We start from the raw sequence: 13,932 nt of genomic DNA, 5'->3' as shown, positions 1-13,932 counted from the left end.
CCGTGACTACATAATAACAAAAAACTTGTAGTAAATTTAATATTCCATACTAGTGCTTTATAGATGCTTTTCTTCACTCTGTAGTTGCGTACGAAAAAAAGAAATCATTTTAGAAAGCTTGCGGATTAAATTTATTAATAAAAAGGAACATTGGGTTGGCAAAATAAATAAATGTACGGTTACTTTTTGGCTGATTGTTTTCTGCTTTCCATCAAAGAAAAATTAACATTAAAAATTACAAATGTTCTCACCCCACATGGTATTCCCCAGCACCAGCATATGGATTACGGTTCACATCAGTCACACTTCTTTAAGACTTACAGCACATTATTCCAGACAAATTACTCATAAACAACACTTGTACTGTATCGTAATGTCTTAGTAAACAAATTAAAATGGGGACAAAATGAGAATACATACACACCCTGAAGATATGCAACCCTACACATTTTTTAATAAGTTTTATCATTTATGGATTTAAGACTTCACTCCTTGAAAAAACAGAAAACCCTATGTTGTGTAAGGCCAGTGGTGTTAGTATTTTACCTATGTGTGCGTGTGTGCTTCTGATATCCATCTTTTTCAACTAAAGCTACTCAGGAGAACTACAATTTGTATGATTTACGGTTTAGGGGAAAATCCATGAATCATTTCAAATTAGTAAACATTTTGTGCTGAACACGCAGCAGCAGCTAACGTCATGGAGGGTAGAAGTGGCAGAATACAAATGGCTCCCATCGACAGACACTTTTTTGGCAAGTGGTCCGCAGCAGTTTGTATTGGGCATAAACGGTCTTCCACTAAACGTAATTAAGATTAGGTGTCAAATATATTAAGCACTTCGTAATATTAATTTCCTCCTAGGTTGTAAACAATCATGTAAACATAATTATGTTGAAGGTAAATTAAAATAAGAATAACAAAGCAAGATGGTTTCAGATATGCTGGCTAAAGTAGAAGAGCATTGACTGGCTAATCTGGATATAAGAACGCATGGGATACTGAGAGATCTTTACATATATCTTTAGATTTGATAGAAAAAAGTTAATTCCAGTTGTATTATTTAGTATTGACAATCTATAGCATAAATGGCTGCTGGTTGTGTGCTCTTTACAATGTTGAGGTAAATGTGTTAAGTGCCTGCACTGTCCTTACTTCACAGTAAACTCATGGAACTTTAGAATGGTAAGGTTTACTAGATGTGGTTCCACTGACTCAAAATGAATAGGGAGTAGTAGAGTAAAAGAGTATGACATGTGCATAAGTGCTGTCATCAGGAGACCATCACTGCAGCACGTTGGCAGGGGCACACAGAGCAGTGGTTTTCTGATAACTCTTGTCTTTGTATGCAATTCCTCCTCACAGCGTTTTGTCCTGGGCTCCTGTTCAGAGCCTCAGGGTATTTTGCTCTCTAAACTCTGTGTGTTTGAGATCTAGATAGCACAGATAGTAGAAGTCTGTTTTTAGTTTTATCAGTATAAATCAGCCACTGTAATAGGACTTCCAAATGCCTGCAAGCTCAGGACACAACTTTACTCCATTTTCACAGACATAGTGGAACTACAGAGGTTATATCTATTATGCACTATAAAGGTTTTTAGAATAAAAGACACTTTGATTTTGCATTTCCTTCAAACTAATACAGTCCTATGTAGACTGCGAATATTATATTTGAAAGCATTTGCATAGCTTTCACTTGAAATAACAGCAAATAAACATATTTCAGTAAAGATAAATACTTAAAAAGAAACAGATCTTAATGCATTAAATTTTAACATTTAGAGTTTATCTGAGATATTTTAGTGTCATTATTCTTTAGTTAATTTATAGTCACAAGGCTGCCAGGTGAAACTATTAAAAATCTTGTTATTCAAGATTTTTAATAATTTAATGGTCATTTCCTGGATTATGCACAGTTTACTATGTGTTTCTCACTCATCCAAATGAAATGAGTCATGCATGTTTGTGAGAATGATAAAACCAGAATTGACAGTCTTATTTTCAGATGACTTATTTAAAATGCTTGGCCACACTGATGTGAACAGCAGAAAGGGGGATTTAAGGCAACATGCACAGTCTATAATGCATTTCTTTAACAACATCAGCCGCCCACATAACTTATTTAGATACAGCAGACACTGAGCTCCAGTCTAAATAGCTTGAGGTGAGCAACATAATCTGAAATTAAGTAGTTGGTAAGGAAGCCTCATTGTTTGAGTTCTAAAATCAAATGTACTGAAAAGTGTATGTACATTTTCAGAACATTTGATTTGTATTTTAATGTTTCTGTTGTACAGTTCTGTTTTGGCTCCGAGTCTTGAACTTGAGTCTACACATTGTAAGAATATTCATTGTGTTAATAACTTAAAATGTGTTAATATGTAAAAATGGTAATAACAGATGTGAAAGCCCTTCAATCCGAATAATGTAGACTTGACACGTTATTGTATGTGTTAAAATGAACATCAGTGGTCAATGTAACAGATAAGCTACAGTGGGCCAACATCACTTACAAACCATGCTCTCAAATGAGTTACTATGACAACAAAGGGATCAATTTGCTGAGTGTGCACACTTGTAAATCCAGTTAATTCATGTAAGAGGAATCTTTTTTTTTAAATTTGACTCAAGTGTGGTCCTTGTTCAATCATAAATACCCTTGACGCGTTTATTCTCGGGGTCAAACGGAGTCTTGATGTGGGCCTTGGCCTTGTACGTCACTCCCATCCTCTCCAGAGTGAACTCTCCACTCTTTATGAAATCAGCATTCACCTGAAATAAACAAGATACATAGTAGAGCATATCATGATGACCAGCTATATGGCCAGGTGATATGACTAAAAGTGCATCATCATACATGGACATTTTGTCCATAACCTTTTCCCCAAATGACCTAACCCTTCAGAACAGACAATTTGGCAGAGTTCATATTTGACAGCAGGGAACATTAGAGTGAAGTGGGAGTTATAAAAGGCTGACAGCTATTCTTTGGCTCATGACTCAATGTCAGCTCCAGAAACAGAAGGAGCTAATTTCCTCCGACTATGTTCCTGCCTTCAGCCCCTGCACCGTTCTGCCAGTCTCTTCAACTCTGCTAAACAAAGCTCAGTGTGATCAATGTTTTTACAATACAATATCTCAAACGAAACATTTGAGATTTTGTATTGTTTTACTTAATGTGCATTATTGCAGTGTGGATTATTGCACACTAGCACTAATGAGTTCTCTTCACAAAACAACTTCTAATTTGGACGGTTTTAAGCTTTTATTTTATTGTTAGCTACAGATGTGCACCCAAAAAAGTCATTTCTAAAAAAAAAAACAAAACAAAAAAAACACTTATTCCACACTACTTAGCCAGAGAGAAAATGAAAATGAAGATAATAGTCGATTTTACCCTGCAGGACAGAAGTGAAGGAGTGATGCAGTGATGCTTTCTATGATATGTTAAAATTATAAAATAATCCAGTGTGAAAGAGCAACATACAATCAGGATGTAGTATTATTTCACCATTTATTCTTAATGATATTAAATTGGTATGTGACAAAAACAATGACGATTTTTATATCTCACAACAGTAAAAAAAATATTACCCTGTCATTACACAAAGCCTACAAAAGAATGAAACAACATGTGAAACAGTTTGTGATAAATAGTGTGTGTTCTTACCACTCCTCCATCAGGGTTGCGGATGTATCCATAACCAATAGTTCTGTCGATAAAGAAGCCGTATTCAGAACGTCTTAGGTGACCCACAGGGACGCCATTTCTGAAGATGGCCTCTAGACCAAACATGGGCACTTTCCTGTTTCAAAAGCAATGTGAGAATTCAAATTATTATAGGATACTGCAAACAAGCATTATTTCTTCCACATACTCATCAATGGTAAAGCAAACAATTTTCCTCTTCAGGCCCTCTTTCTTCTGCTTTTCCAGAATATCCCGTCCCTGGAATGGGATGGAGCTCTTGAGTTTGCAGGTGAAAGCTAGACCTGCCTCTAAAGGGGTGTCATCTGGACGGAGGTCAGCATGCCAGTGTCTATACCCTAAAAGACACAGGGATTAATGCAAAAAAAAAACCCAAAAAACACTTCTTGTCTGACAATAACTATCTTACATCTGTTACATTAAGTGCAAGATATTTAAATAGAATGATAAAATATATAACATTTACAGCATAAAAAATACACATTTGATTTGTTTTAACCTTAAATTATAATTTGAAAAAAGTATTGAGAATTAGTCATTGTTGGTTGTGCATGCTATGCTATATTAGGGTTGGGCAATTAATCAAATGTTAATCAAATTTATGTTTATTTATTTCGGACAGTAATACATAGAACATAAATTAAAAAACAAAAACAAAAAACTAATTTAATTTAAGTTTCAGTTACGTCTAAACATTAATGATATGTTTAGCTTTGGTCTATTTATGTTTACAGCCAATCCTCTTTAGTAAAAGCATATCATTTGGAGCAGAGTTCAGATTTTGGAGATTTTTTTTTTTTTTTTCAGATTTTGGGCTATTTTTTATTAAATGTTCATGACATCAATACTGACATCCTTTTTTTTGGTTTGGCCATAACACCAAGCCCTAATAAGCGCACTGTTGAAAATAATTACCTTTCTCTATGCTCAGGGAATCAATGGCTCGATAGCCTGAGTTGATGATGCCGTGTTTGGCCCCGGCGGCCATGACAGCTTTGTAGACTGGAATACAAGAGTCTTTGGGAATGTGCAGCTCCCAGCCCATCTCACCCACAAACGACAGGCGCATGGCTCTCACCTGCCGACAGCAGAGGGTTACAGATAAGAGGACATGGAGGACCAAGCTTTGGATCTCCTTTTGAGCCCATATCACACAAATACTTTATCCTCAAGGACTCACTGTACTTGTCGTGAATCCTAATGCTCTAATGCTGTTCGCTTTGGTGTGCAGCTAGTGTGCAAGCCTGTGTGCAGTTACGAATAACAATGCAAGAGATGCAAGAGCCAGATAAAGTGTACAAAAGAGAAACATGAAAATGCAATCTAGTCCTAGAAATCTACTCTGAAAGGTAAGAGGAGGAAGGGGACAAAGGAATGGTAATATAAGACTTTTCATTAATAGTATAAAGTAGCAAAAAGAGTGTACCATTTACTTGAATAAGATTTAAGAGTTTATTCAGCTTCCTCTTCTCTGGGTGGATGATTGCTGGTGATTTTTATGTATTTGGACAGAGGAACATTAAATTAATTTGTAATTTTGTTTATATTTGTTTTTATAATTTGACAGTTTTTGAGTGCTTCCCGTTTGGAAATGACTTCAGAACACAGGCCATGTAATTATGAGCTTTAACAAAAAGTCCACAGAAAAATCCTGAAGTAAACATGCTCTCCACCAGCGGGAGTTTCGCGTGTGGAGAGCCATCCTGCCAGGCCTGGTTCACTCCAGGCCTTGTGTTAATGCCAACTAACAGTGGCAGTGCATACGGGCTTATGGTTATTCACAACACTCACTTGAACAAAGAACACAAATTCAAGGAGACGTGACAGAGACAAGTAAGCAGAGAAATACATAAACACAGACACTCATAACCAAGCAAAAATGGCACCAACAATTGTTCCTAGTTTGAAACATGTGGAACCGAAGAAGAGCGGGGCTAATGAGCTGTGAGGAGAGTCAGGGGCAGGGAGACGGAGGGGGCGCTCTGTTCTCGCAGCGGTGCAGCCATTAAAATGTCACCCAGACAAGGCCAGCAAGCCAGCAGGAATACAGCCGCGCAAACACAATCCAAAGATACGCTCCACAATCACCACACTGCTGCATAATTCATGCAACAGTGACTAAGAAGGAACAAGTGTGCGTGTGGACATATGTGTCTCTGCATGCGCTTGGACATAGAGGACAACATGCATGCTTTGATGTACAGCCAAGAGCAGTGTGAAGGTCAGGGGCTGCTACAACAAACATTGACTTTGGCTGAGGCTGTGAGCTCATGATAAACCTCAGTTAAACCCAAACTGTTACAAAAACATACTAGATTTTAAATGAGTCATAAAACAACAAATATCAAATATCGAAAGCAGTTCTGTTTCTTTCAATGGTTCATCTATCTCAAAAATTATACTCACAAACAGGTGAAGTCAAACTGGGCCTACACCTGTGTACTAGTCTATTTAATTTTGCTGTCCATTCATTTATTTCGTGCAAAATGTGGAAAATCTATTCATTTCATCAACACCTACAATGTGGTATTAAACTCAGGTTGATCTCAATTTCAACACTGTTTATGAAACATACCATTAGTAAGTACAGTGTTACCTCACCTGATGCCCCGCTGCATTGACTACTTTATGAGAAGAGAAAGGGAAGGCTTCATTGCTAAGGTCTGTGTCCAACACCTCTTGAAGCACAGCTCGACTGCAAGCAAAACAAATGATGGCATTAACATTAAATAGTGTGCAATACTGCAATGGATGTGAATGTGTACTTTTATAAAACACATAGAACTATAAAGCAGGATTCTCTGGTCCAGTCACCATCATTACATAATGATGAGTCAAAATAGGCCTATGTATAGCACCATTATCTACCGTCTGTGAGTGAGCAGGGATTACAATGCCTGATGTCTTTCATGGGATATTTTTTCACATCCCAAAGCCAAACATGGGTGTATTTGAAGAAAGGTACAAGTTATGCTTTGACTAAAGCCTCCAAATGTCTGTGTAGGTGTTAAATCAATAGGAAAGTAGGAACAATAAGATGTTAATGCTATCAAAAGGTTAACTATAACATTATAATATTATTTTGTTGCTGTCCAATTTTAAGAAAAATATTATTAGGTATCAGATTTTCACATGGAGTAAAATGAGAACTGTGGGTGAGGGTACACCATGAAATTATTCATCTACTCTCTCATAAATTAAATTAATGTATCAATTTTCTTATCAATGATTGTAATTATTATAATTTTCTTACTTTGTGTTTTCAAGCTTTATAATAAAAAAAAGAATGTATAAAAGTCCACAAGTCAATGTTTTTCTCCAGACTGTCTGCCAATTTCCGCCTCTCCACTGTTTTGTTTGCTCAACTCAAAAGCCTGAAAGCAAGGCCAATTAGCTAAATATAATCAGGGAACAGCACTGGACTGTGTATACACTCTGCCTGCATGTGAGTCTGTGGTGAGGGGCTTGCAACCGGCAATTTGTTTTTCTAACATGCCACTTAGCGAAGGTTCTCATCTCTACGCATGCACGCTCAAGAGGGGCTTGCTCAGAATATATCACACAGTTTCATGTTTTATAAATAAGGTTTGTAATTAAAACGCAGACAGCTCTCAACCAACTCAAGTGACTGGCAAGCTTAGTATGCGACTAAGTGCCAGATCTAGTGTCTCAGGAGAATTTGAATGAGACATATCTGCAAGGGAAAAACAGACAGATCAGATTTTTCATAAACATGGTAATTTCTGCTGTGCTTGAGCTCGAAGGAGATTAAATTACTTTAGGAAAACATACCAATAATGCTAACTTGACTTAGTGTAATCCTCAGAGATGACAGAGACCAAATTGTGATGTTCAAACCAATATTTAAAAGGCATATCAGCTAAAAGAAACGCAATGCAAAAGAGGTTATCATATTCAGGGCTGCCCATTGCGAATGTATCAATACTGTAGTATAATCAAACACTACTAGTATATTGATTAAAAACACATCGTAATAGCATTAATGATTTTTCTATTTTCTGGAGAAGCATGTGAATATAGTGCATGAGTATATAAAGTTTTAGGAAGTTTACCCAAATTGATTAAAAGAAATATTTAAAGAATAAAACCTATTTTACCACTTCACTACCATTCTAGGTTCACCTGTTATAATGTAATTACAATTTTCAATGTCATCATTTTTCTCAGTAAGCAACATGCTCTATAGTTAATCTTTGCAGGGTAAGGTTATAGTATAATACAATCTATACACGTATGTTCCACTTAGTAACACATTGATTTTAACTTTGACGTAAGCAGCCTTATGAAAAAAAAAATCCTGATAAATCCAAAAAAGGAAAGAGTGCATGAGCTAGAGATTGTAGAAAGGAAGGAGTGGGGAGAAGGAACTCAATAGTACGAACACAGAAGTTGAGAAGAGTCCGGAAGGAGCAGATATCGACCCAGCCCACACAGAGAGGAGATTGGCCTAACCCTGGTACTGCTGAGGGGGAGAACAAAGACAGAGGAGGCGATGGAGAAGGACAGGAGGTGAAAGGGGAGGAACAGAGAGGGATGAGGATTGTACAAGCCGATGGGTGCCAGGTAAAGGTGGTCTGCACTGTGCTTCACGGAAAGAACAAAAGAAATAGTGTAAGAGGGGGAAAGAAAGCGACAAGCACTGAATACCTCTGCTACTCTTACTCTAGCTAAAGGAACAGGTATTTCCACAGCCTCAGAAAACTGCAGCTTGGACATTTATTAACAGATAAGTAAACATTTAATCCATCATTTTACTATTTATTTAGTTTTTCCATCAATGTTTACTGTACTTAACTATAATATGGTATACAAGTTAAATCAAACTATACATATTTTCCAATCCCCAGTCCAAATCCAGATAATAATTACCTGAATGTGAACTGTGTGCATGCCATTAAATCAAAACTATGATGGTACGTTCTGTCAGGCAGGTACAAGGTGTAAGGTTAACATTTAAAAGCTTAATTAAAATGTATGCAGCATATTTTTTTGTCACGCTTTTCTCTTTGTAAGTCTGCTTTTAAACTGTTTTTGGTTCTGAGTCAGAGGAATGTGTCAGAATTAGAATTGTATCAGTAATAATGGCAACAACAATATATTCTATCCTCCCCTCAGACTGTCTAGCATACAGTCACCAGGTCTATAAGAAAACACTTTTTTATCTCAGTGTCACATTATTGATTAGCTTTATATATTTCATGTGTAATTTAGGCCCTGTTACACCTCTACCTTTTGGGTCCCTGTATACTGATCATGCCCATGTCTTCAGAGTGGTCTGTGAGCTGGCAGCGAAATCCTTGGTCTTGGAGAACTGTGGAGATATGGTTCCAGTTGTGTTCCGCCACACCGCCTCCAATTGCGAGGTAGTAAGCATCACCTAGAATGCCAACAATTTTATTCCAAGTAGACTGTGTAAAGAATAACAACACAATACAATACAATAATACAATTCTTAAATTACATGAGATTTGCTATTTTGTTGTGCTAAAAAGAGTATTGGACGCCTCAGTATGAATAATTTTTACACATACATATTATACACAAATCTGGACAAAAACTACTAGTGTTTCTCACCATTGGATGCAGGTGCCAGAGGCAAGTTGGCAGCACCAGGCTCCAGTCTGCTCACAGTCAGGTCAGCCTCAGATCCTCCTCTCTTGTTCAGCATACAGGTGTACACAGTGGATCCTGAAGTACACACAGGCCATTAATGCTGCGGCATCTTAAGTAATTACGTGTGTTGGGTGTATAGTCCCTAAATCCAAACTAAAATTAACTCTGACAACAAACAAGAATATTTTGATTTAGTGCCTGTGTTACTTGGATTGTGTGAGAATGCAACTGCGAATGTAGTCCTACATTCTAATTAGGTGCACTATATAATTTACGGTTATTGCTTTGCCAGGCATATTCCACAGTATAGCAATATAGTTGTCAATCTTAACACAAGTATATTTTAGCATGCTCGCCTCTACATGTCAACTTAGTCTGCCTGGTGGCATCATCTGCAAGTCTCCATAGAGATGTATCATTTTAATGCCATTCTGTAAAAAAATTGAGGCAAAGTAAAAACATATCCAAGGCGATAAGCAGTTGAGAAGCAAGCAGACCCTCTACCAGAAAAGTTGCATTAGTGCATTTTTACTGAAAATGCTTTTAAATGTGTGTTCATATGGACAATGAAGTAAGGAGAGAGCAGCGGGTATATACCTGTGGTGGTGAAAACAGGGATTAATCTGCAATATGGTGCTCAAACATAGATAAAAGCTCAAAAAAGTTAATTTTGCACAATAGGTGTGCTTTAATCATAACTGTTAATCAAAGTTCAGCAATGAAAGTTAACATTCATTTTGCAAAAGTGACCCTTGATATTATAGCTGCAAGACTGGATTCAGTACCAGGTTAATAGTTCAGGATTTAAATGATACTTGCTGAATGAACAATTGCACTTAAATAAGCCAGAGGACTTAAAAAAAAACAGATTTGTTTCTGTCTGAAAGAGTAAAGAGGAGAAGTCATTCAAGTCATAGCTAGAGTTGGTCCCTACAGTACTGCAGTCTGATTCAGTTCACACTCCTACTGCCTCAATTCCTGCCAACTCAGGTGAGACTGCCAATCATCGCCCGGAGTGGGTCTGGCTGTCAATATCACGGTACAGCAGTGGTTCACAAGGTAAGCATTGTAGAGTAAGAAATGTTACATGTTCATGGCTTCAGAGTGCACTCCACCTGTTTATCTTTCCTTGACAAAGTTTTCAGGCTGCAACCGGACCTACCTGGCTTTTTGTTGACATCAGCAGTGAATAACCAATCAGCTGCTTTTTTGGCATCTGGCCCAGTGAGATAGAACTTCCCGAAATAGGACATGTTGAACACAGCTACACCATTTCTGCATGTAAGGCACTCGCTTTTAATCTAAAAATTTAAAAAAATTATGATTACACCTTTTTTATACACACATTTTCATACCATACTCTATATTACGGTACAACAGCTCACCCTTATGTAATAGATAACCCTATGTCCTGTCAATCATCATATCATCCTTGTACTGTTTCTCCGTTTGACCTCTTGTATATTGCTGAGATATTTTTATACTTTATTTCTATATTTTATTTTATTCTGCTACATATTTAGAATGTATTATTACCATTTATATTTTTTTCTTAGTTATTATATTATATTGTGTGAGCTACTGTGTCCAAGTAATTTAATTTGTGAATCAAAAGACTTTGTCTAAGTCTATGTTTATAAAGGTGACTCAAGTCAAATGATTACTTTTTTTTTTTTCCCTTTATCTTACCACGTCATGGTGTGGGGGGAAGTCAAAGGTGTATTCTTTTCCAAGTAGTTCATTGTATTTGTAGTTCACATTTGTTGGAGTGTCATATGCACCATAGTAATCATAGTCTTTAACCTTTGCAAACAGAGAAGATAACATGTATTAGAACATTCTGCAACATGTTACAGAGATTTAAATCATAATCTTATATTCATACATCAAGTGTAGATTTAGTGGCTTACTGGATGTGTATATGATATAACTTACAGGTGCAGGTCCATCTTTGTTGAACCAGCCTGGTCTCTCCCAGCCATGCCTCTCCTGGAATACACAGCCCTGCTCCGTCAGCACCTGCAAATGAGGCAAATAACACAGTTTAAACTTTTACCTTAACAACGTCATAACATTAAACAGTGCATCATGATCTGCAACAGGAAAATATGATTAAAGGTGCACTATGTAATATTTATGGTAGAGGGTCCACCACCTGTTGTTTCCATAGATACAGTATGTTACTGATTAGCAGTGAATTCCACAGTATGGCATTCAACTTTTTATTCAGTTAGTGTTTTTCATAGCTCAAGAATACTTTGGAAAATGTGCATTCTCATGGAGACATAGTGGCTGTGCACCTCCACTAGAAAATGTATATAACTGAATACATTAAAACAACATATTTCCATCATTCCTTAAGCTATAAATCATTCACAACTCGTGTTAGATAGTTCACTGCTTGACTTGTACTTCTGTAGGCTTTGGTAAATACTAAAAAACATATTCTGAAACAAAATTAGGTATTATACTACCATTGTATGCATTCTCTGATACTGTCAGGCACATTATTTTATGATTGGCCCTAATAAAAAGATTCTTCAAAAAGCTCTCTCTACAGGGAGAGTACTGAGGATACTCAATACAATCTCTTGGGTAAAAAAAGGACCAGTGTAGCGTGAACATTCTCTGCGGTCTAGTAGTCAATACAATCATTTCAATTTGATTTGAAGCTAATAGAATTGCATTGATTGGAGCAGATTAAACACTTCAAATTAACAAGCCTGATACAACAAGATGAAAAGAACTGTCCACTCAATGACAACAGTGAAATTTAGCATGTAATGCATTATAATAAATATAATGCACTGTATTTTAGTCTTGGCACTGGTTCTTGCTAAATTGACAGACGCCCACAGTTGGTAGGTATGCTAGGCTCCGCTATGTACCGATCTGGCTCTATGTCTCCTGCCAGAACTTCCCACACAAACTATATTTACGCCCGGTGGTGCTGAGGTAGAGAAGGAGTTAGCTGCAATGTCAGAGATGCCCCAGTGGTCTTCTGAAATAAACACACAGGACATGCATGCCTTGTTAAGTGTAGGCCTCCTCATTATTTGTACAGAGATTTGCTTCCTCTGTGGATTAGGGCACTTATGAGCAGCACTCAGCTATAATACATGCTGTAATGATTAAGGGCATTCTGCTGAACAAAAGCCTAGTTAGGACAAGAAAAAGTATTTTGGTCTTCACATTTAGCTCTGGTAATATAATGTAGTTCAGGCAATTGCACTATATAAAATACAAGATGGTCATGTCAACATGCAGGCATCATGCCTGTTTATGTGGCCATTACTTTTGGAGCAACAATTACTCTTGACTTTGATTTTGAGTTACTATCTAGTTTAGGAGTAACTGCTCAATTGATGCTGTATGCCACAAAGATATTAGACATCTTCACATTACTCAGTTCAACCTATTATGTTTTGAAGCCTGGCAGTTGAGGCTGTAAAAATCCAGTAATCTTACACCAACCACCCAGAATATATAAATATAAATGGTCACATTTTTATATAGCACATTTCAACATTTGAGGCACTAAAAGCACTTTACAGCAAGGAAACATTCACCTACTCACACACATATTCATACTGCCAACCACTGGATCAGTGGACACTGTACCAACTGCGCTACTGTTGCCCTATATATTGAAAAATGTATAACATCACAATGAGATAAGATAAATTCAAATGTAACTTATGTTTTTTAAAACTAATGTTTTATTGCAAAACTATTAAATGACATCAAAAAGAGCTAATTGACACATAACCGCCAAAAATATCAAAATATTTCATTTTTTCCAAAAGCAACATCTCTTGTTGCGAATACCTTTAGAAACAGACTTTTCAATGACAAATGTTCATTTGGGTAAAATCTCTTTTTTTTTTTTTTTTTTTTTTTACACACAGGACTTCTTTTAACCCATTTCAATCATTTGAAGGTTTTTAAAAGAAGGACATCTATGCTTGCCTATTTGCAACAAAATATTAAAATTATCTTGTGTTCATCCTCTTCACATTTTGACCATTCCTAAACAGATAAAAAAAATGTTATTCTGTCATTTTGATTTATTGTGAAGGCAATTTTGTATAAATCCAACAGGCCAGTGAGTCCTTGGAGGAGGACACATCATTTTGTAAAGCCCATTTCCAATATTCCACAAATTCTCAAACCTGGTTTTCCACTCTAACTAAATAGATTCAAGTCACAAACATTTGCCTCATTTACGTCACGCTTTTGACAGTTTGCTCAATACAAAATCAGGAAAAAGACCCTGAGAGGAAACTGATTAATTATGCATGAGAGGTGTCACTGAAACTAAATAAAAGAAGCTCTGGGGGAAGATATGCTCTACAAAACATACTGACGATCACTAACGTAACTAATGTGTGATGGTAATGCGTTTGGAAAGAACAGCCACATGCATATGTGTATAGAAAGAAAAAATATTTAAAGGTAAATGAGAGACTGGAAACCAAGGCTAAGTGGATCATTAATGTGTAAAATATGGTGGCAGGGCCCATTAGGATTTAGAGCCAACTGAAAGACATCTAGGGCCAAAGCAACTAGCGCTAAGTGTATCATTTGTA

At 36.7% G+C, this 13,932-nt stretch overlaps 1 protein-coding gene across 3 annotated transcripts in view; it reads right to left on the bottom strand.

Annotated features, from left to right (window-relative positions):
* Nucleotides 1-107: 107 nt before the first annotated feature.
* Nucleotides 108-13,932, bottom strand: part of sardh (sarcosine dehydrogenase) — a 29,132-nt gene continuing 15,307 nt past the window's right edge. For all 3 annotated transcript variants that reach the window (XM_055153871.1, XM_055153872.1, XM_055153870.1), the window contains 10 exons: nucleotides 11,279-11,362; nucleotides 11,033-11,146; nucleotides 10,506-10,644; nucleotides 9,305-9,418; nucleotides 8,960-9,107; nucleotides 6,311-6,404; nucleotides 4,625-4,787; nucleotides 3,879-4,047; nucleotides 3,671-3,806; nucleotides 108-2,772 (listed from right to left, as the gene is read on the bottom strand). In XM_055153871.1, the coding sequence (XP_055009846.1) occupies nucleotides 2,644-2,772; nucleotides 3,671-3,806; nucleotides 3,879-4,047; nucleotides 4,625-4,787; nucleotides 6,311-6,404; nucleotides 8,960-9,107; nucleotides 9,305-9,418; nucleotides 10,506-10,644; nucleotides 11,033-11,146; nucleotides 11,279-11,362 (1,290 nt within the window). In that variant the 3' untranslated portion in view covers nucleotides 108-2,643. The remainder of the gene's footprint in view (nucleotides 2,773-3,670; nucleotides 3,807-3,878; nucleotides 4,048-4,624; nucleotides 4,788-6,310; nucleotides 6,405-8,959; nucleotides 9,108-9,304; nucleotides 9,419-10,505; nucleotides 10,645-11,032; nucleotides 11,147-11,278; nucleotides 11,363-13,932) is intronic.

Source organism: Boleophthalmus pectinirostris, unplaced genomic scaffold, assembly GCF_026225935.1.
Source record: "Boleophthalmus pectinirostris isolate CB_2022bp ecotype Guang Dong unplaced genomic scaffold, ASM2622593v1 HiC_scaffold_18, whole genome shotgun sequence".
Taxonomy (NCBI): domain Eukaryota; kingdom Metazoa; phylum Chordata; class Actinopteri; order Gobiiformes; family Gobiidae; genus Boleophthalmus; species Boleophthalmus pectinirostris.
Note: the sequence above shows the minus strand (reverse complement) of the source record. Positions and strands in the feature narration are given on the sequence as shown.